Raw genomic sequence first — 25,047 nt, 5'->3', positions numbered from 1 at the left:
ACCAGATCCAGTCTACTCCCTACAGTACAGAATAGAACCAGATCCAGTCTACTCCCTACAGTACAGAATAGAACCAGATCCAGTCTACTCCCTACAGTACAGAATAGAACCAGACCAGTCTACTCCCTACAGTACAGAATAGAACCAGACCAGTCTACTCCCTACAATACAGAATAGAACCAGATCCAGTCTACTCCCTAGAACCAGATCCCGTCTACTCCCTACAGTACAGAATAGAACCAGACCTGTCTACTCCCTACAGTACAGAATAGAACCAGACCAGTCTACTCCCTACAGTGCAGAATAGAACCAGACCAGTCTACTCCCTACAGTACAGAATAGAACCAGATCCAGTCTACTCCCTACAGTACAGAATAGAACCAGATCCAGTCTACTCCCTACAGTACAGAATAGAACCAGACCAGTCTACTCCCTACAGTACAGAATAGAACCAGATACAGTCTACTCCCTACAGTACAGAATAGAACCAGACCAGTCTACTCCCTACAGTACAGAATAGAACCAGACCTGTTCAGTCAGAATAGAACCAGATCCAGTCTACTCCCTACAGTACAGAATAGAACCAGATCCAGTCTACTCCCTACAGTACAGAATAGAACCAGACCAGTCTACTCCCTACAGTACAGAATAGAACCAGACCTGTCTACTCCCTACAGTACAGAATAGAACCAGATCCAGTCTACTCCCTACAGTACAGAATAGAACCAGACCTGTCTACTCCCTACAATACAGAATAGAACCAGACCTGTCTACTCCCTACAGTACAGAATAGAACCAGACCAGTCTACTCCCTACAGTACAGAATAGAACCAGACCAGTCTACTCCCTACAGTACAGAATAGAACCAGACCAGTCTACTCCCTACAGTACAGAATAGAACCAGATCCAGTCTACTCCCTACAGTACAGAACAGAACCAGACCAGTCTACTCCCTACAGTACAGAATAGAACCAGACCAGTCTACTCCCTACAGTACAGAACAGAACCAGACCAGTCTACTCCCTACAGTACAGAATAGAACCAGACCAGTCTACTCCCTACAGTACAGAATAGAACCAGACCAGTCTACTCCCTACAGTACAGAATAGAACCAGACCTGTCTACTCCCTACAATACAGAATAGAACCAGACCAGTCTACTCCCTACAGTACAGAATAGAACCAGATCCAGTCTACTCCCTACAGTACAGAATAGAACCAGACCAGTCTACTCCCTACAGTACAGAATAGAACCAGATCCAGTCTACTCCCTACAGTACAGAATAGAACCAGACCAGTCTACTCCCTACAGTACAGAATAGAACCAGACCAGTCTACTCCCTACAGTACAGAATAGAACCAGACCAGTCTACTCCCTACAGTACAGAATAGAACCAGACCAGTCTACTCCCTACAGTACAGAATAGAACCAGACCAGTCTACTCCCTACAGTACAGAATAGAACCAGACCAGTCTACTCCCTACAGTACAGAATAGAACCAGATCCAGTCTACTCCCTACAGTACAGAATAGAACCAGACCAGTCTACTCCCTACAGTACAGAATAGAACCAGACCTGTCTACTCCCTACAGTACAGAATAGAACTAGACCAGTCTACTCCCTACAGTACAGAATAGAACCAGACCAGTCTACTCCCTACAGTACAGAATAGAACCAGATCCAGTCTACTCCCTACAGTACAGAATAGAACCAGATCCAGTCTACTCCCTACAGTACAGAATAGAACCAGACCAGTCTACTCCCTACAGTACAGAATAGAACCAGATCCAGTCTACTCCCTACAGTACAGAATAGAACCAGATCCAGTCTACTCCCTACAGTACAGAATAGAACCAGATCCAGTCTACTCCCTACAGTACAGAATAGAACCAGACCAGTCTACTCCCCTACAGTACAGAATAGAACCAGATCCAGTCTACTCCCACAGTACAGAATAGAACCAGATCCAGTCTACTCCCTACAGTACAGAATAGAACCAGATCCAGTCTACTCCCTACAGTACAGAATAGAACCAGACCAGTCTACTCCCTACAGTACAGAATAGAACCAGATCCAGTCTACTCCCCTACAGTACAGAATAGAACCAGACCAGTCTACTCCCTACAGTACAGAATAGAACCAGATCCAGTCTACTCCCTACAGTACAGAATAGAACCAGATCCAGTCTACTCCCTACAGTACAGAATAGAACTAGACCAGTCTACTCCCTACAGTACAGAATAGAACCAGATCCAGTCTACTCCCTACAGTACAGAATAGAACCAGATCCAGTCTACTCCCTACAGTACAGAATAGAACTAGACCATTCTACTCCCTACAGTACAGAATAGAACCAGATCCAGTCTACTCCCTACAGTACAGAATAGAACCAGACCAGTCTACTCCCTACAGTACAGAATAGAACCAGACCAGTCTACTCCCTACAGTACAGAATAGAACCAGACCAGTCTACTCCCTACAGTACAGAATAGAACCAGATCCAGTCTACTCCCTACAGTACAGAATAGAACTAGACCAGTCTACTCCCTACAGTACAGAATAGAACCAGATCCAGTCTACTCCCTACAGTACAGAATAGAACCAGACCAGTCTACTCCCTACAGTACAGAATATAACCAGATCCAGTCTACTCCCTACAGTACAGAATAGAAGCAGACCAGTCTACTCCCTACAGTACAGAATAGACCCAGACCAGTCTACTCCCTACAGTACAGAATAGAAGCAGACCAGTCTACTCCCTACAGTACAGAATAGAACCAGATCCAGTCTACTCCCTAGAACCAGACCAGTCTACTCCCTACAGTACAGAATAGAACCAGATCCAGTCTACTCCCTACAGTACAGAATAGAACCAGATCCCGTCTACTCCCTACAGTACAGAATAGAACCAGACCTGTCTACTCCCTACAGTACAGAATAGAACCAGACCAGTCTACTCCCTACAGTACAGAATAGAACCAGACCAGTCTACTCCCTACAGTACAGAATAGAACCAGATCCAGTCTACTCCCTACAGTACAGAATAGAACCAGATCCAGTCTACTCCCTACAGTACAGAATAGAACTAGACCAGTCTACTCCCTACAGTACAGAATAGAACCAGATCCAGTCTACTCCCTACAGTACAGAATAGAACCAGACCAGTCTACTCCCTACAGTACAGAATAGAACCAGACCAGTCTACTCCCTACAGTACAGAATAGAACCAGACCAGTCTACTCCCTACAGTACAGAATAGAACCAGATCCCGTCTACTCCCTACAGTACAGAATAGAACCAGATCCAGTCTACTCCCTACAGTACAGAATAGAACTAGACCAGTCTACTCCCTACAGTACAGAATAGAACCAGATCCAGTCTACTCCCTACAGTACAGAATAGAACCAGACCAGTCTACTCCCTACAGTACAGAATATAACCAGATCCAGTCTACTCCCTACAGTACAGAATAGAAGCAGACCAGTCTACTCCCTACAGTACAGAATAGACCCAGACCAGTCTACTCCCTACAGTACAGAATAGAAGCAGACCAGTCTACTCCCTACAGTACAGAATAGAACCAGATCCAGTCTACTCCCTAGAACCAGACCAGTCTACTCCCTACAGTACAGAATAGAACCAGATCCAGTCTACTCCCTACAGTACAGAATAGAACCAGATCCCGTCTACTCCCTACAGTACAGAATAGAACCAGACCTGTCTACTCCCTACAGTACAGAATAGAACCAGACCAGTCTACTCCCTACAGTACAGAATAGAACCAGACCAGTCTACTCCCTACAGTACAGAATAGAACCAGATCCAGTCTACTCCCTACAGTACAGAATAGAACCAGATCCAGTCTACTCCCTACAGTACAGAACAGAACCAGACCAGTCTACTCCCTACAGTACAGAATAGAACCAGATCCAGTCTACTCCCTACAGTACAGAATAGAACCAGACCAGTCTACTCCCTACAGTACAGAATAGAACCAGATCCAGTCTACTCCCTACAATACAGAATAGAACTACACCAGTCTACTCCCTACAGTACAGAATAGAACCAGATCCAGTCTACTCCCTACAGTACAGAATAGAACCAGACCTGTCTACTCCCTACAGTACAGAATAGAACCAGATCCAGTCTACTCCCTACAGTACAGAATAGAACCAGACCTGTCTACTCCCTACAGTACAGAATAGAACCAGACCAGTCTACTCCCTACAGTACAGAATAGAACCAGACCAGTCTACTCCCTACAGTACAGAATAGCACCAGATCCAGTCTACTCCCTACAGTACAGAATAGAACCAGACCAGTCTACTCCCTACAATACAGAATAGAACCAGACCTGTCTACTCCCTACAGTACAGAATAGAACCAGACCAGTCTACTCCCTACAGTACAGAATAGAACCAGACCAGTCTACTCCCTACAGTACAGAATAGAACCAGACCAGTCTACTCCCTACAGTACAGAATAGAACTAGACCAGTCTACTCCCTACAGTACAGAATAGAACCAGACCAGTCTACTCCCTACAGTACAGAATAGAACCAGACCAGTCTACTCCCTACAGTACAGAATAGAACCAGACCAGTCTACTCCCTACAGTACAGAATAGAACCAGACCAGTCTACTCCCTACAGTACAGAATAGAACTAGACCAGTCTACTCCCTACAGTACAGAATAGAACCAGACCAGTCTACTCCCTACAGTACAGAATAGAACCAGACCTGTCTACTCCCTACAGTACAGAATAGAACTAGACCAGTCTACTCCCTACAGTACAGAATAGAACCAGACCTGTCTACTCCCTACAGTACAGAATAGAACCAGATCCAGTCTACTCCCTACAGTACAGAATAGAACCAGACCAGTCTACTCCCTACAGTACAGAATAGAACCAGACCTGTCTACTCCCTACAGTACAGAATAGAACTAGACCAGTCTACTCCCTACAGTACAGAATAGAACCAGACCAGTCTACTCCCTACAGTACAGAATAGAACCAGATCCAGTCTACTCCCTACAGTACAGAATAGAACCAGATCCAGTCTACTCCCTACAGTACAGAATAGAACCAGACCAGTCTACTCCCTACAGTACAGAATAGAACCAGACCAGTCTACTCCCAACAGTACAGAATAGAACCAGATCCAGTCTACTCCCTACAGTACAGAATAGAACCAGACCAGTCTACTCCCTACAGTACAGAATAGAACCAGACCAGTCTACTCCCAACAGTACAGAATAGAACCAGATCCAGTCTACTCCCTACAGTACAGAATAGAACCAGATCCAGTCTACTCCCTACAGTACAGAATAGAACCAGACCAGTCTACTCCCTACAGTACAGAATAGAACCAGATCCAGTCTACTCCCTACAGTACAGAATAGAACCAGACCAGTCTACTCCCTACAGTACAGAATAGAACCAGATCCAGTCTACTCCCTACAGTACAGAATAGAACCAGATCCAGTCTACTCCCTACAGTACAGAATAGAACTAGACCAGTCTACTCCCTACAGTACAGAATAGAACCAGATCCAGTCTACTCCCTACAGTACAGAATAGAACCAGATCCAGTCTACTCCCTACAGTACAGAATAGAACTAGACCAGTCTACTCCCTACAGTACAGAATAGAACCAGATCCAGTCTACTCCCTACAGTACAGAATAGAACCAGACCAGTCTACTCCCTACAGTACAGAATAGAACCAGACCAGTCTACTCCCTACAGTACAGAATAGAACCAGACCAGTCTACTCCCTACAGTACAGAATAGAACCAGATCCCGTCTACTCCCTACAGTACAGAATAGAACCAGATCCAGTCTACTCCCTACAGTACAGAATAGAACTAGACCAGTCTACTCCCTACAGTACAGAATAGAACCAGATCCAGTCTACTCCCTACAGTACAGAATAGAACCAGACCAGTCTACTCCCTACAGTACAGAATATAACCAGATCCAGTCTACTCCCTACAGTACAGAATAGAAGCAGACCAGTCTACACAGACAGAATAGACCCAGACCAGTCTACTCCCTACAGTACAGAATAGAAGCAGACCAGTCTACTCCCTACAGTACAGAATAGAACCAGATCCAGTCTACTCCCTAGAACCAGACCAGTCTACTCCCTACAGTACAGAATAGAACCAGATCCAGTCTACTCCCTACAGTACAGAATAGAACCAGATCCAGTCTACTCCCTACAGTACAGAATAGAACCAGATCCAGTCTACTCCCTACAGTACAGAATAGAACCAGATCCAGTCTACTCCCTACAGTACAGAATAGAACCAGATCCAGTCTACTCCCTACAGTACAGAATAGAACCAGATCCAGTCTACTCCCTAGAACCAGACCAGTCTACTCCCTACAGCACAGAATAGAACCAGACCAGTCTACTCCCTACAGTACAGAATAGAACTAGACCAGTCTACTCCCTACAGTACAGAATAGAACCAGATCCAGTCTACTCCCTACAGTACAGAATAGAACCAGATCCAGTCTACTCCCTACAGTACAGAATAGAACCAGACCTGTCTACTCCCTACAGTACAGAATAGAACCAGACCAGTCTACTCCCTACAGTACAGAATAGAACCAGACCAGTCTACTCCCAACAGTACAGAATAGAACCAGATCCAGTCTACTCCCTACAGTACAGAATAGAACCAGATCCAGTCTACTCCCTACAGTACAGAATAGAACCAGACCAGTCTACTCCCTACAGTACAGAATAGAACCAGACCAGTCTACTCCCAGCAGTACAGAATAGAACCAGACCAGTCTACTCCCTACAGTACAGAATAGAACCAGATCCAGTCTACTCCCTACAATACAGAATAGAACTAGACCAGTCTACTCCCTACAGTACAGAATAGAACCAGATCCAGTCTACTCCCTACAGTACAGAATAGAACCAGATCCCGTCTACTCCCTACAGTACAGAATAGAACCAGATCCAGTCTACTCCCTACAGTACAGAATAGAACTAGACCAGTCTACTCCCTACAGTACAGAATAGAACCAGATCCAGTCTACTCCCTACAGTACAGAATAGAACCAGACCAGTCTACTCCCTACAGTACAGAATATAACCAGATCCAGTCTACTCCCTACAGTACAGAATAGAAGCAGACCAGTCTACTCCCTACAGTACAGAATAGACCCAGACCAGTTTACTCCCTACAGTACAGAATAGAAGCAGACCAGTCTACTCCCTACAGTACAGAATAGAACCAGATCCAGTCTACTCCCTAGAACCAGACCAGTCTACTCCCTACAGTACAGAATAGAACCAGACCAGTCTACTCCCTACAGTACAGAATAGAACCAGATCCAGTCTACTCCCTACAGTACAGAATAGAACCAGATCCAGTCTACTCCCTACAGTACAGAATAGAACCAGATCCAGTCTACTCCCTACAGTACAGAATAGAACCAGACCAGTCTACTCCCTACAGTACAGAATAGAACTAGACCAGTCTACTCCCTACAGTACAGAATAGAACCAGACCAGTCTACTCCCTACAGTACAGAATAGAACCAGACCTGTCTACTCCCTACAGTACAGAATAGAACTAGACCAGTCTACTCCCTACAGTACAGAATAGAACCAGACCTGTCTACTCCCTACAGTACAGAATAGAACCAGATCCAGTCTACTCCCTACAGTACAGAATAGAACCAGACCAGTCTACTCCCTACAGTACAGAATAGAACCAGACCTGTCTACTCCCTACAGTACAGAATAGAACTAGACCAGTCTACTCCCTACAGTACAGAATAGAACCAGACCAGTTTACTCCCTACAGTACAGAATAGAACCAGATCCAGTCTACTCCCTACAGTACAGAATAGAACCAGATCCAGTCTACTCCCTACAGTACAGAATAGAACCAGACCAGTCTACTCCCTACAGTACAGAATAGAACCAGACCAGTCTACTCCCAACAGTACAGAATAGAACCAGATCCAGTCTACTCCCTACAGTACAGAATAGAACCAGACCAGTCTACTCCCTACAGTACAGAATAGAACCAGACCAGTCTACTCCCAACAGTACAGAATAGAACCAGATCCAGTCTACTCCCTACAGTACAGAATAGAACCAGATCCAGTCTACTCCCTACAGTACAGAATAGAACCAGACCAGTCTACTCCCTACAGTACAGAATAGAACCAGATCCAGTCTACTCCCTACAGTACAGAATAGAACCAGTCCAGTCTACTCCCTACAGTACAGAATAGAACCAGATCCAGTCTACTCCCTACAGTACAGAATAGAACCAGATCCAGTCTACTCCCTATAGTACAGAATAGAACTAGACCAGTCTACTCCCTACAGTACAGAATAGAACCAGATCCAGTCTACTCCCTACAGTACAGAATAGAACCAGATCCAGTCTACTCCCTACAGTACAGAATAGAACTAGACCAGTCTACTCCCTACAGTACAGAATAGAACCAGATCCAGTCTACTCCCTACAGTACAGAATAGAACCAGACCAGTCTACTCCCTACAGTACAGAATAGAACCAGACCAGTCTACTCCCTACAGTACAGAATAGAACCAGACCAGTCTACTCCCTACAGTACAGAATAGAACCAGATCCCGTCTACTCCCTACAGTACAGAATAGAACCAGATCCAGTCTACTCCCTACAGTACAGAATAGAACTAGACCAGTCTACTCCCTACAGTACAGAATAGAACCAGATCCAGTCTACTCCCTACAGTACAGAATAGAACCAGACCAGTCTACTCCCTACAGTACAGAATATAACCAGATCCAGTCTACTCCCTACAGTACAGAATAGAAGCAGACCAGTCTACTCCCTACAGTACAGAATAGACCCAGACCAGTCTACTCCCTACAGTACAGAATAGAAGCAGACCAGTCTACTCCCTACAGTACAGAATAGAACCAGATCCAGTCTACTCCCTAGAACCAGACCAGTCTACTCCCTACAGTACAGAATAGAACCAGATCCAGTCTACTCCCTACAGTACAGAATAGAACCAGATCCAGTCTACTCCCTACAGTACAGAATAGAACCAGATCCAGTCTACTCCCTACAGTACAGAATAGAACCAGATCCAGTCTACTCCCTACAGTACAGAATAGAACCAGATCCAGTCTACTCCCTACAGTACAGAATAGAACCAGATCCAGTCTACTCCCTAGAACCAGACCAGTCTACTCCCTACAGTACAGAATAGAACCAGACCAGTCTACTCCCTACAGTACAGAATAGAACTAGACCAGTCTACTCCCTACAGTACAGAATAGAACCAGACCAGTCTACTCCCAACAGTACAGAATAGAACCAGATCCAGTCTACTCCCTACAGTACAGAATAGAACCAGATCCAGTCTACTCCCTACAGTACAGAATAGAACCAGATCCAGTCTACTCCCTACAGTACAGAATAGAACCAGACCAGTCTACTCCCTACAGTACAGAATAGAACCAGATCCAGTCTACTCCCTACAGTACAGAATAGAACCAGATCCAGTCTACTCCCTACAGTACAGAATAGAACCAGATCCAGTCTACTCCCTACAGTACAGAATATAACCAGATCCAGTCTACTCCCTACAGTACAGAATAGACCCAGACCAGTCTACTCCCTACAGTACAGAATAGAAGCAGACCAGTCTACTCCCTACAGTACAGAATAGAACCAGATCCAGTCTACTCCCTAGAACCAGACCAGTCTACTCCCTACAGTACAGAATAGAACCAGATCCAGTCTACTCCCTACAGTACAGAATAGAACCAGATCCAGTCTACTCCCTACAGTACAGAATAGAACCAGATCCAGTCTACTCCCTACAGTACAGAATAGAACCAGATCCAGTCTACTCCCTACAGTACAGAATAGAACCAGATCCAGTCTACTCCCTACAGTACAGAATAGAACCAGATCCAGTCTACTCCCTAGAACCAGACCAGTCTACTCCCTACAGTACAGAATAGAACCAGACCAGTCTACTCCCTACAGTACAGAATAGAACTAGACCAGTCTACTCCCTACAGTACAGAATAGAACCAGACCAGTCTACTCCCAACAGTACAGAATAGAACCAGATCCAGTCTACTCCCTACAGTACAGAATAGAACCAGATCCAGTCTACTCCCTACAGTACAGAATAGAACCAGACCAGTCTACTCCCTACAGTACAGAATAGAACCAGACCAGTCTACTCCCTGCAGTACAGAATAGAACCAGACCAGTCTACTCCCTACAGTACAGAATAGAACCAGATCCAGTCTACTCCCTACAGTACAGAATAGAACCAGACCAGTCTACTCCCTACAGTACAGAATAGAACCAGATCCAGTCTACTCCCTACAGTACAGAATAGAACCAGACCAGTCTACTCCCTACAGTACAGAATAGAACCAGATCCAGTCTACTCCCTACAGTACAGAATAGAACCAGATCCAGTCTACTCCCCTACAGTACAGAATAGAACCAGATCCAGTCTACTCCCTACAGTACAGAATAGAACCAGATCCAGTCTACTCCCTACAGTACAGAATAGAACCAGATCCAGTCTACTCCCTACAGTACAGAATAGAACTAGATCCAGTCTACTCCCTACAGTACAGAATAGAACCAGATCCAGTCTACTCCCTACAGTACAGAATAGAACCAGACCAGTCTACTCCCTACAGTACAGAATAGAACCAGACCAGTCTACTCCCTACAGTACAGAATAGAACCAGACCAGTCTACTCCCTACAGTACAGAATAGAACCAGATCCCGTCTACTCCCTACAGTACAGAATAGAACCAGATCCAGTCTACTCCCTACAGTACAGAATAGAACTAGACCAGTCTACTCCCTACAGTACAGAATAGAACCAGATCCAGTCTACTCCCTACAGTACAGAATAGAACCAGACCAGTCTACTCCCTACAGTACAGAATATAACCAGATCCAGTCTACTCCCCTACAGTACAGAATAGAAGCAGACCAGTCTACTCCCTACAGTACAGAATAGACCCAGACCAGTCTACTCCCTACAGTACAGAATAGAAGCAGACCAGTCTACTCCCTACAGTACAGAATAGAACCAGATCCAGTCTACTCCCTAGAACCAGACCAGTCTACTCCCTACAGTACAGAATAGAACCAGATCCAGTCTACTCCCTACAGTACAGAATAGAACCAGATCCAGTCTACTCCCTACAGTACAGAATAGAACCAGATCCAGTCTACTCCCTACAGTACAGAATAGAACCAGATCCAGTCTACTCCCTACAGTACAGAATAGAACCAGATCCAGTCTACTCCCTACAGTACAGAATAGAACCAGATCCAGTCTACTCCCTAGAACCAGACCAGTCTACTCCCTACAGTACAGAATAGAACCAGACCAGTCTACTCCCTACAGTACAGAATAGAACTAGACCAGTCTACTCCCTACAGTACAGAATAGAACCAGATCCAGTCTACTCCCTACAGTACAGAATAGAACCAGATCCAGTCTACTCCCTACAGTACAGAATAGAACCAGACCAGTCTACTCCCTACAGTACAGAATAGAACCAGACCAGTCTACTCCCTACAGTACAGAATAGAACCAGACCAGTCTACTCCCAACAGTACAGAATAGAACCAGATCCAGTCTACTCCCTACAGTACAGAATAGAACCAGATCCAGTCTACTCCCTACAGTACAGAATAGAACCAGACCAGTCTACTCCCTACAGTACAGAATAGAACCAGACCAGTCTACTCCCAGCAGTACAGAATAGAACCAGACCAGTCTACTCCCTACAGTACAGAATAGAACCAGATCCAGTCTACTCCCTACAGTACAGAATAGAACCAGACCAGTCTACTCCCTACAGTACAGAATAGAACCAGATCCAGTCTACTCCCTACAGTACAGAATAGAACCAGATCCCGTCTACTCCCTACAGTACAGAATAGAACCAGACCAGTCTACTCCCTACAGTACAGAATAGAACCAGATCCAGTCTACTCCCTACAGTACAGAATAGAAGCAGACCAGTCTACTCCCTACAGTACAGAATAGACCCAGACCAGTCTACTCCCTACAGTACAGAATAGAAGCAGACCAGTCTACTCCCTACAGTACAGAATAGAACCAGATCCAGTCTACTCCCTAGAACCAGACCAGTCTACTCCCTACAGTACAGAATAGAACCAGACCAGTCTACTCCCTACAGTACAGAATAGAACCAGATCCAGTCTACTCCCTACAGTACAGAATAGAACCAGATCCAGTCTACTCCCTACAGTACAGAATAGAACCAGATCCAGTCTACTCCCTACAGTACAGAATAGAACCAGATCCAGTCTACTCCCTAGAACCAGACCAGTCTACTCCCTACAGTACAGAATAGAACCAGACCTGTCTACTCCCTACAGTACAGAATAGAACCAGATCCAGTCTACTCCCTACAGTACAGAATAGAACCAGACCAGTCTACTCCCTACAGTACAGAATAGAACCAGACCAGTCTACTCCCTACAGTACAGAATAGAACCAGACCAGTCTACTCCCAGCAGTACAGAATAGAACCAGACCAGTCTACTCCCTACAATACAGAATAGAACTAGACCAGTCTACTCCCTACAGTACAGAATAGAACCAGATCCAGTCTACTCCCTACAGTACAGAATAGAACCAGATCCAGTCTACTCCCTACAGTACAGAATAGAACCAGACCAGTCTACTCCCTACAGTACAGAATAGAACCAGACCAGTCTACTCCCAACAGTACAGAATAGAGCCAGATCCAGTCTACTCCCTACAGTACAGAACAGAACCAGACCAGTCTACTCCCTACAGTACAGAATATAACCAGACCAGTCTACTCCCTACAGTACAGAATAGAACCAGACCAGTCTACTCCCTACAGTACAGAATAGAACCAGACCAGTCTACTCCCTACAGTACAGAATAGAACCAGACCTGTCTACTCCCTACAGTACAGAATAGAACCAGATCCCGTCTACTCCCTACAGTACAGAATAGAACCAGACCAGTCTACTCCCTACAGTACAGAATAGAACCAGACCAGTCTACTCCCAGCAGTACAGAATAGAACCAGACCAGTCTACTCCCTGCAATACAGAATAGAACCAGACCAGTCTACTCCCTACAGTACAGAATAGAACCAGATCCATTCTACTCCCTACAGTACAGAATAGAACCAGACCAGTCTACTCCCTACAGTACAGAATAGAACCAGACCAGTCTACTCCCTACAGTACAGAATAGAACCAGATCCCGTCTACTCCCTACAGTACAGAATAGAACCAGATCCAGTCTACTCCCTACAGTACAGAATAGAACTAGACCAGTCTACTCCCTACAGTACAGAATATAACCAGATCCAGTCTACTCCCTACAGTACAGAATAGAAGCAGACCAGTCTACTCCCTACAGTACAGAATAGACCCAGACCAGTCTACTCCCTACAGTACAGAATAGAAGCAGACCAGTCTACTCCCTACAGTACAGAATAGAACCAGATCCAGTCTACTCCCTACAGTACAGAATAGAACCAGATCCAGTCTACTCCCTAGAACCAGACCAGTCTACTCCCTACAGTACAGAATAGAACCAGACCAGTCTACTCCCTACAGTACAGAATAGAACTAGACCAGTCTACTCCCTACAGTACAGAATAGAACCAGACCAGTCTACTCCCAACAGTACAGAATAGAACCAGATCCAGTCTACTCCCTACAGTACAGAATAGAACCAGATCCAGTCTACTCCCTACAGTACAGAATAGAACCAGACCAGTCTACTCCCTACAGTACAGAATAGAACCAGACCAGTCTACTCCCAGCAGTACAGAATAGAACCAGACCAGTCTACTCCCTACAGTACAGAATAGAACCAGATCCAGTCTACTCCCTACAGTACAGAATAGAACCAGACCAGTCTACTCCCTACAGTACAGAATAGAACCAGATCCAGTCTACTCCCTACAGTACAGAATAGAACCAGACCAGTCTACTCCCTACAGTACAGAATAGAACCAGATCCAGTCTACTCCCTACAGTACAGAATAGAACCAGATCCAGTCTACTCCCTACAGTACAGAATAGAACTAGACCAGTCTACTCCCTACAGTACAGAATAGAACCAGATCCAGTCTACTCCCTACAGTACAGAATAGAACCAGATCCAGTCTACTCCCTACAGTACAGAATAGAACTAGACCAGTCTACTCCCTACAGTACAGAATAGAACCAGATCCAGTCTACTCCCTACAGTACAGAATAGAACCAGACCAGTCTACTCCCTACAGTACAGAATAGAACCAGACCAGTCTACTCCCTACAGTACAGAATAGAACCAGACCAGTCTACTCCCTACAGTACAGAATAGAACCAGATCCCGTCTACTCCCTACAGTACAGAATAGAACCAGATCCAGTCTACTCCCTACAGTACAGAATAGAACTAGACCAGTCTACTCCCTACAGTACAGAATAGAACCAGATCCAGTCTACTCCCTACAGTACAGAATAGAACCAGACCAGTCTACTCCCTACAGTACAGAATATAACCAGATCCAGTCTACTCCCTACAGTACAGAATAGAAGCAGACCAGTCTACTCCCTACAGTACAGAATAGACCCAGACCAGTCTACTCCCTACAGTACAGAATAGAAGCAGACCAGTCTACTCCCTACAGTACAGAATAGAACCAGATCCAGTCTACTCCCTAGAACCAGACCAGTCTACTCCCTACAGTACAGAATAGAACCAGATCCAGTCTACTCCCTACAGTACAGAATAGAACCAGATCCAGTCTACTCCCTACAGTACAGAATAGAACCAGATCCAGTCTACTCCCTACAGTACAGAATAGAACCAGATCCAGTCTACTCCCTACAGTACAGAATAGAACCAGATCCAGTCTACTCCCTACAGTACAGAATAGAACCAGATCCAGTCTACTCCCTAGAACCAGACCAGTCTACTCCCTACAGTACAGAATAGAACCAGACCAGTCTACTCCCTACAGTACAGAATAGAACCAGACCAGTCTACTCCCTACAGTACAGAATAGAACCAGATCCAGTCTACTCCCTACAGTACAGAATAGAACCAGATCCAGTCTACTCCCTACAGTACAGAATAGAACCAGACCAGTCTACTCCCTACAGTACAGAATAGAACCAGACCAGTCTACTCCCTACAGTACAGAATAGAACCAGACCAGTCTACTCCCAACAGTACAGAATAGAACCAGATCCAGTCTACTCCCTACAGTACAGAATAGAACCAGATCCAGTCTACTCCCTACAGTACAGAATAGAACCAGACCAGTCTACTCCCTACAGTACAGAATAGAACCAGACCAGTCTACTCCCTACAGTACAGAATAGAACCAGACCAGTCTACTCCCTACAGTACAGAATAGAACCAGATCCAGTCTACTCCCTACAATACAGAATAGAACTAGACCAGTCTACTCCCTACAGTACAGAATAGAACCAGATCCAGTCTACTCACTACAGTACAGAATAGAACCAGATCCCGTCTACTCCCTACAGTACAGAATAGAACCAGACCAGTCTACTCCCTACAGTACAGAATATAACCAGATCCAGTCTACTCCCTACAGTACAGAATAGAAGCAGACCAGTCTACTCCCTACAGTACAGAATAGACCCAGACCAGTCTACTCCCTACAGTACAGAATAGAAGCAGACCAGTCTACTCCCTACAGTACAGAATAGAACCAGATCCAGTCTACTCCCTAGAACCAGACCAGTCTACTCCCTACAGTACAGAATAGAACCAGACCAGTCTACTCCCTACAGTACAGAATAGAACCAGATCCAGTCTACTCCCTACAGTACAGAATAGAACCAGATCCAGTCTACTCCCTACAGTACAGAATAGAACCAGATCCAGTCTACTCCCTACAGTACAGAATAGAACCAGATCCAGTCTACTCCCTAGAACCAGACCAGTCTACTCCCTACAGTACAGAATAGAACCAGACCTGTCTACTCCCTACAGTACAGAATAGAACCAGATCCAGTCTACTCCCTACAGTACAGAATAGAACCAGATCCAGTCTACTCCCTACAGTACAGAATAGAACCAGACCAGTCTACTCCCTACAGTACAGAATAGAACCAGATCCAGTCTACTCCCCGTACAGAATAGAACCAGACCAGTCTACTCCCTACAATACAGAATAGAACCAGACCAGTCTACTCCCTACAGTACAGAATATAACCAGATCCAGTCTACTCCCTACAGTACAGAATAGAACCAGACCAGTCTACTCCCTACAGTACAGAATATAACCAGATCCAGTCTACTCCCTACAGTACAGAATAGAACCAGACCAGTCTACTCCCAACAGTACAGAATAGAGCCAGATCCAGTCTACTCCCTACAGTACAGAACAGAACCAGACCAGTCTACTCCCTACAGTACAGAATATAACCAGACCAGTCTACTCCCTACAGTACAGAATAGAACCAGACCAGTCTACTCCCTACAGTACAGAATAGAACCAGACCAGTCTACTCCCTACAGTACAGAATAGAACCAGACCTGTCTACTCCCTACAGTACAGAATAGAACCAGATCCCGTCTACTCCCTACAGTACAGAATAGAACCAGACCAGTCTACTCCCTACAGTACAGAATAGAACCAGACCAGTCTACTCCCAGCAGTACAGAATAGAACCAGACCAGTCTACTCCCTGCAATACAGAATAGAACTAGACCAGTCTACTCCCTACAGTACAGAATAGAACCAGATCCATTCTACTCCCTACAGTACAGAATAGAACCAGACCAGTCTACTCCCTACAGTACAGAATAGAACCAGACCAGTCTACTCCCTACAGTACAGAATAGAACCAGATCCCGTCTACTCCCTACAGTACAGAATAGAACCAGATCCAGTCTACTCCCTACAGTACAGAATAGAACTAGACCAGTCTACTCCCTACAGTACAGAATATAACCAGATCCAGTCTACTCCCTACAGTACAGAATAGAAGCAGACCAGTCTACTCCCTACAGTACAGAATAGACCCAGACCAGTCTACTCCCTACAGTACAGAATAGAAGCAGACCAGTCTACTCCCTACAGTACAGAATAGAACCAGATCCAGTCTACTCCCTACAGTACAGAATAGAACCAGACCAGTCTACTCCCTACAGTACAGAATAGAACCAGACCAGTCTACTCCCTACAGTACAGAATAGAACCAGATCCAGTCTACTCCCTACAGTACAGAATAGAACCAGATCCAGTCTACTCCCTAGAACCAGACCAGTCTACTCCTTACAGTACAGAATAGAACCAGACCAGTCTACTCCCTACAGTACAGAATATAACCAGATCCAGTCTACTCCCTACAGTACAGAATAGAAGCAGACCAGTCTACTCCCTACAGTACAGAATAGACCCAGACCAGTCTACTCCCTACAGTACAGAATAGAAGCAGACCAGTCTACTCCCTACAGTACAGAATAGAACCAGATCCAGTCTACTCCCTACAGTACAGAATAGAACCAGATCCAGTCTACTCCCTACAGTACAGAATAGAACTAGACCAGTCTACTCCCTACAGTACAGAATAGAACCAGACCAGTCTACTCCCTACAGTACAGAATAGAACCAGACCAGTCTACTCCCTACAGTACAGAATAGAACCAGATCCAGTCTACTCCCTACAGTACAGAATAGAACCAGATCCAGTCTACTCCCTACAGTACAGAATAGAACCAGATCCAGTCTACTCCCTACAGTACAGAATAGAACCAGACCTGTCTACTCCCTACAGTACAGAATAGAACCAGATCCAGTCTACTCCCTAGAACCAGACCAGTCTACTCCCTACAGTACAGAATAGAACCAGACCAGTCTACTCCCTACAGTACAGAATATAACCAGATCCAGTCTACTCCCTACAGTACAGAATAGAACCAGACCAGTCTACTCCCTACAGTACAGAATAGGACTTTGATTATTGAGCTTATATGTGTGTGGAATACAGAGTAAAATAGGCCAATTGGGCACTATAGAATGTCAAGACCTGACTCAGTCAGCCACGCCCTGTGGGTTTAACATGGCACATTCACTCACACACACAGGCACGCAAGCACACACACGCACACACACACACATACATACATACAAGCAGCTGTGGTCACAGCTGTCCTTAAGCAAATGCATAGCAAGAGGTTAGGGCTTTACAAAGGAAACTTTAATCACAAACACCTGTTTGAAAGAGGTGCCCTCATACATTGTACAGTCACACAAAGCCTTGGTAGTGGGTACTGGGTCCATGGTATTATGGTGTGTGTGTGTGTGTGTGTGTGTGTGTGTGTGTGTGTGTGTGTGTGTGTGTGTGTGTGTGTGTGTGTGTGTGTGTGTGTGTGTGTGTGTGTGTGTCTGTCTAGGTAACCCCCTCACACATGGGGATGGAATGACTCAGTAAATAGACAGAGCAGCTGTCCTCCATCAGGAATAGATCTTTCTTTCTTTCTGTATCTCCTCCTTTCGTTGTCCTCCATCTCTCTCTCTTCAATAATACTATCTTTATCATGTTAACATGTTAGCATTATAATCACCAACCCCAATCAGTTTCACAGCATCTACACAGCCATGTCTCCATGGTAACCTAGGCAAAACACCAGGCACAGAGTTCAAGGAAGTATCTCTGATCAGTTGCATCCAATAACACGAGCCGAAATCTGCCTCTGCAGAGATACTGTAGAATAGACAGATACTCAGCTACAGACCAGTGTGTCAGTCTGTCCCCTTTAAAAACACCAGAGACCCCAGAGTTGCGCCAACTACTGCTCTGAGCTTCTCTTGTTACACACGATCCATCATTATTGAAAGAAATGGGCAAAAGCCAGTGTATTGGAAAACAACAATTTTACCACAGTTCCTCCACAGAGGAGAGTGCCTGAAACTCAACACCGCCACCTTGTGGTAATAAGCAATACTGCACTGGAAAACATCCACTTTTGGATACCGTCCAGTCCAACCCAAACAGTATTAACGTTATATTTAAGCAGCAAACCAAAGAGCAAAATATCTCTAACATATTCCAAGAAGTTATGTACTGTAACAACAGAGTTCTCTATGGATACTGTAGTAAGATGATATAGTAGCCTGTTTCTCTCTATTGAGAGGGAAGCGACTGGTGAGAGGTTAAGGGAGAGCTTTTTTAATAAAATTTTTTACATATTTGTATTTATTTAGTCAGTTAAGAACAAATTCTTATTTACAATGACAGCCTAGAAACAGTGGGTTAACTGCCTTGTTCAGGGGTAGAACAACAGATTTTTACCTTGTCACCTTGATCTAGAAACCTTTCAGTTACTGGCCCAACACTCTAACCACTAGGCTACCTGCCACCCCAAGGTTAAGGGATGGCTGGGAGCTATTCACTAGAGGTTAGGGGATGGCTGGAGGCTGTTTATTAGAGGTTAGGGGATGGCTGGAGGCTGTTCACTAGAGGTTAGGGGATGGCTGGAGGCTGTTTATTAGAGGTTAGGGGATGGCTGGAGGCTGTTTATTAGAGGTTAGGGGATGGCTGGAGGCTGTTTATTAGAGGTTAGGGGATGGCTGGAGGCTGTTTATTAGAGGTTAGGGGATGGCTGGAGGCTGTTTATTAGAGGTTAGGGGATGGCTGGAGGCTGTTCAGTAGAGGTTAGGGGATGGCTGGAGGCTGTTTATTAGAGGTTAGGGGATGGCTGGAGGCTGTTCAGTAGAGGTTAGGGGATGGCTGGAGGCTGTTCAGTAGAGGTTAGGGGATGGCTGGAGGCTGTTCATTAGAGGTTAGGGGATGGCTGGAGGCTGTTCACTAGAGGTTAGGGGATGGCTGGAGGCTGGAGGCTGTTCAGTAGAGGTTAGGGGATTGCTGGAGGCTGTTCACTAGAGGTTAGGGGATGGCTGGAGGCGGTTCATTAGAGGTTAGGGGATGGCTGGAGGCTGTTCAGTAGAGGTTAGGGGATGGCTGGAGGCTGTTCATTAGAGGTTGGGGATTGGTTGGAGGCTGTTCATTAGAGGTTAGGGGATGGCTGGAGGCTGTTCATTAGAGGTTAGGGGATGGCTGAAGGCTGTTCAGTAGAGGTTAGGGGATGGCTGGAGGCTGTTCATTAGAGGTTAGGGGATGGCTAGAGGCTCTTCAGTAGAGGTTAGGGAATGGCTGGAGGCTGTTCATTAGAGGTTAGGGGATGGCTGGAGGCTGTTCTGTAGAGGTTAGGGGATGGCTGGAGGCTGTTCTGTAGAGGTTAGGGGATGGCTGGAGGCTCTTCATTAGAGGTTGGGGGTTGGTTGGAGGCTGTTCATTAGAGGTTAGGGGATGGCTGGAGGCTCTTCATTAGAGGTTGGGGGTTGGTTGGAGGCTGTTCAGTAGAGGTTAGGGGATGGCTGGAGGCTGTTCAGTAGAGGTTAGGGGATGGCTGGAGGCTGTTCAGTAGAGGTTAGGGGATGGCTGGAGGCTGTTCATTAGAGGTTAGGGGTTGGTTGGAGGCTGTTCATTAGAGGTTAGGGGATGGCTGGAGGCTCTTCATTAGAGGTTGGGGGTTGGTTGGAGGCTGTTCATTAGAGGTTAGGGGATGGCTGGAGGCTGTTCATTAGAGGTTAGGGGATGGCTGGAGGCTGTTCAGTAGAGGTTAGGGGATGGCTGGAGGCTGTTTATTAGAGGTTAGGGGATGGCTGGAGGCTGTTCATTAGAGGTTAGGGGATGGCTGGAGGCTGTTTATTAGAGGTTAGGGGATGGCTGGAGGCTGTTTATTAGAGGTTAGGGGATGGCTGGAGGCTGTTCAGTATGTTAGTCGTGTGTCTTAGAAAGGTCTCAGTCAGGTCACTGTGTGAGTGTCACAGTTATTAACTGTTCGTCAGCTGTTATCATCATGCTGAATACAGCATCTGCTGTATATGTCCCTCTATAGTGACAGTTATCAGCTGTTATCATCATGCTGAATACAGCATCTGCTGTATATGTCCCTCTATAGTGACAGTTATCAGCTGTTATCATCATGCTGAATACAGCATCTGCTGTATATGTCCCTCTATAGTGACAGTTATCAGCTGTTATCATCATGCTGAATACAGCATCTGCTGTATATGTCCCTCTATAGTGACAGTTATCAGCTGTTATCATCATGCGAATTAACAGCATCTGCTGTATATGTCCCTCTATAGTGACAGTTATCAGCTGTTATCATCATGCTGAATACAGCATCTGCTGTATATGTCCCTCTATAGTGACAGTTATCAGCTGTTATCATCATGCTGAATACAGCATCTGCTGTACATGTCCCTCTATAGTGACAGTTATCAGCTGTTATCATCATGCTGAATACAGCATCTGCTGTATATGTCCCTCTATAGTGACAGTTATCAGCTGTTATCATCATGCTGAATACAGCATCTGCTGTATATGTCCCTCTATAGTGACAGTTATCAGCTGTTATCATCATGCTGAATACAGCATCTGCTGTATATGTCCCTCTATAGTGACAGTTATCAGCTGTTATCATCATGCGAATTAACAGCATCTGCTGTATATGTGCCTCTATAGTGACAGTTATCAGCTGTTATCATCATGCTGAATACAGCATCTGCTGTATATGTCCCTCTATAGTGACAGTTATCAGCTGTTATCATCATGCTGAATACAGCATCTGCTGTATATGTCCCTCTATAGTGACAGTTATCAGCTGTTATCATCATGCTGAATACAGCATCTGCTGTATATGTCCCTCTATAGTGACGTTATCAGCTGTTATCATCATGCTGAATACAGCATCTGCTGTATATGTCCCTCTATAGTGACAGTTATCAGCTAGCTGTATGTGTTTTATGTGTATTTTATGTGTATGTGTGTTTCTCCTGGAAAAATTACAAATCACTCCTACAAACAAAGAAAGCAAACTTTAAAGTGTGTCATATTCCACTGTATTCAGGCCAGGCAACAAGTACATTTACACAGTGGTTTGATAAGATACTATCATTCAGCATAGTATACAGTCGTTTGAGATTGAAGGTGCATGGCTGTGATCCCTGATGTGTGCGGTCAAAACACAGTGTGACCAGTCAGTGGAGGGTCAGATAGCATACACTGTGGTGCCAGTACACACTTGTGGATGTAATCGTGTACACATACACATGATCACACGCACACATGCGCATATACACACACACGCATGCATGAACACACACACAAGCACACACACTCCTGCAGAAGCCATTACAGCTCCCTGAAGGAAGCACCTGGAAACGGGGGCTTCGTTGGTGATCTCACCCTGGTCCAGGCTTCATCGTTGGTGATCTCACCCTGGTCCAGGCTTCATCGTTGGTGATCTCACCCTGGTCCAGGCTTCATCGTTGGTGATCTCACCCTGGTCCAGGCTTCATCGTTGGTGATCTCACCCTGGTCCAGGCTTCATCGTTGGTGATCTCACCCTGGTCCAGGCTTCATCGTTGGTGATCTCACCCTGGTCCAGGCTTCGATGGTCCAGGCTTCATCGTTGGTGATCTCACCCTGGTCCAGGCTTCATCGTTGGTGATCTCACCCTGGTCCAGGCTTCATCGTTGGTGATCTCACCCTGGTCCAGGCTTCATCCCAAATGGCACCGTATTCCCTATATAGTGCACTACTTTTGACCAGGGCCCATAGGGCACTATATAGGGAATAGGGTGCCATTTGGGACGCTACACCAGACTTTAAACAGTAGGTGCTACAGGACAAGGAAGGGCACCTGTGCTGTCTGCCCTACAGTTACAGCCATTCTCTGTTTTCCACTCCAGCATTTAGAGTTTTTACAATACTCCACAAACACTCATAAAAGCACCATTAAGGTACTGAAGGTGTTTCTCCACGGATGATTTTAACATACATGTACACACACATCCACATACATGCATTCACAGACAAACTGAAGCCTAATGCGTTCTCTATGGACACCGATGACAGATGCACTTTATGAGGAAAATCACATCAACTTCAGGAATCAGACAATTTGGAAAAAGTGAGAATAGTGTGGAAAAACCGTCCCCCTGCCAATAGAGAGTATCTCTACCCACACTGACGGTCGCTCGCCACCGGAGCCACGGGGACAAAAGTAGTACTGTTCAAACATCACTTTTCCTGTTTTCACACCACAGACGAACATGAGAGGAGGACTACGGACCTACAGATGGAAATTAGCTTCATAGCAAGCTTTAACACATTTACATTGATGTGAACACTGAAATGTTGATTCGTGTGCACTGTCCCTGTCAAGCTAATTCAATGAACCAATAGATAACTGAGTAAGTAAGTCACCCAGAGAAAGAGAAAGAATCAAGGAGCCGTACAGCTCTGTCCCACTGTCCTGGCTGTCACACAGATTAGATCACTCTGTGCCGGTCAGTCTCACACATGAAATCCTAGCTACTGTAACTCATCGACCAGACAGCCAGAGAGAGAGAGAGAGAGAGAGAGAGAGAGAGAGAGAGAGAGAAAGACAAAGAGACAGACAGACACATGGCAAAGGACAGGTCCAAAAACCCTCTACGCTGTATCTGCAAACTGCAGCTTAGCTAAAGCCTTAAAACCAGAAAATAGAGAGAGGAAAATACCCAAACTCTGGGTGTTTGAATAGATAGTTTGCTGAAGAGCTGAAAAGTACTATTCCCCTGTGATGAGAGTCCAGTTTGGCTGAGTTCCTGTGTCTTACCTGAGAATTTGTCTCCCTCCATATCCAGATCACTCCCTCCACAGCCTCATGAAGTGTCTGCTTTTTTCCTCTCTCCTTCTGGACTTCCCCTTTCTCCCCCCCTTGCTAGCTCGCTCGCTCGCTCGCGCCCTCTCTTCCTCTCTTTTCCCCTCCCTCCCTCCCCCCTCCCTCCCTCCCTCCCTCCCTCCCTCCCTCCCTCCCTCCCTCCCTCCCTCCCCCTCCCTCCCTCCCCTGCTTGTCTGTCTTTCCCTCTCTCTCTTTCTCTTCCTCTCTCTTTCTCTCCGTCTCTCTCTCTCTCTCTCTCTCTCTCTCTCTCTCTCTCTCTCTCTCCACTGTTAGATTTTTCAGTCTGTTCTGCTAATGAATGTGTCCAGAATTACGGCATGCCCATGTGCTGATCATATGGAGCTCTTGTTATTCTTTCTCTTCATTCCCACTCTCCATTCCCCTTCTTCTTCTCTCTCCCCCACTCTCTCTCTATCTCTCTCTCTTTCTTTCTCTCTCTCTCTCTCTCTCTCTCTCACTCTATTTCTCTGTTTCTTTCTTTCTTTCCTTCTTTCTCTGCCTTGCCATAAGACTGTAGCAGCATTGTATCTTGGAAGCAGAAACCCTGAAGGACCATGTGATGTGAGCTCCTTAGAGTTAGCCTAAAATAACCCTCTCCTCTCCATGGCCCCAATAACCCACTGTCTGATAGACCTGTCTGTACAGCAACATAGACCATAGAGTCTTCCTCGCCTATAGAGATCAGTCTCCTGACTACTAACTGAACACAGTCACCCAGAGGGCATGGCCATGGACAATACAGCCACTGTCAGAGACAATATTCAAAGACTACAGATGGACTTCTACCAGTCCTGTGTGTGTCTGTGTGTGTTTGTGTGTGTGTTGGTGTGTTTTTGGTTTTACTATCCTTGTGGGGACCAGAAGACCTCACAAGAAGAGTTAAACAAGGACATTTTGCCGGTCCCCTCAAGGAAAAAGCTATTTTAGGCTTAGGGGTTAGGTTTAGGGTTAGAATTATGGTTCTGTACTGATCATTCCTTATTCCAGGCCAGGAGAGTTGAGGTGTTGGAGTGTGTGTGTGTGTGTGTGTGTGTGTGTGTGTGTGTGTGTGTGTGTGTGTGTGTGTGTGTGTGTGTGTGTGTGTGTGTGTGTTTGCGTGTGTTTGCGTGTGTGCGTGCGTGCGTGCGTGCGTGTGTGTGTGTCCATGCGTGTGTGTGTGTGCCTGCACATGTGTGTATTCTACAGATTACCGTACAACAGCACTCTCCTCCTAAGGCCCATCTACCTCCTGTCTGCTCA

General features: G+C 45.6%; 1 protein-coding gene across 3 annotated transcripts in view; it reads right to left on the bottom strand.

Annotated features, from left to right (window-relative positions):
• Positions 1 to 25,047, bottom strand: part of LOC106606602 (septin-9) — a 157,842-nt gene that overhangs the window by 104,305 nt on the left and 28,490 nt on the right. The window contains exon 1 of one of the 3 annotated variants that reach the window (XM_014202919.2): positions 23,743 to 23,835. The exons of the other annotated variants lie outside the window; for them this stretch is intronic. Within the exon in view, the coding sequence (XP_014058394.1) occupies positions 23,743 to 23,764 (22 nt within the window). The 5' untranslated portion in view covers positions 23,765 to 23,835. Of the gene's footprint in view, positions 1 to 23,742; positions 23,836 to 25,047 lie in introns of those variants that run through there. 3 annotated transcript variants of the gene reach the window in all.

Source organism: Salmo salar, chromosome ssa03 (genome assembly GCF_905237065.1).
Source record: "Salmo salar chromosome ssa03, Ssal_v3.1, whole genome shotgun sequence".
NCBI lineage: Eukaryota > Metazoa > Chordata > Actinopteri > Salmoniformes > Salmonidae > Salmo > Salmo salar.
Note: the sequence above shows the minus strand (reverse complement) of the source record. Positions and strands in the feature narration are given on the sequence as shown.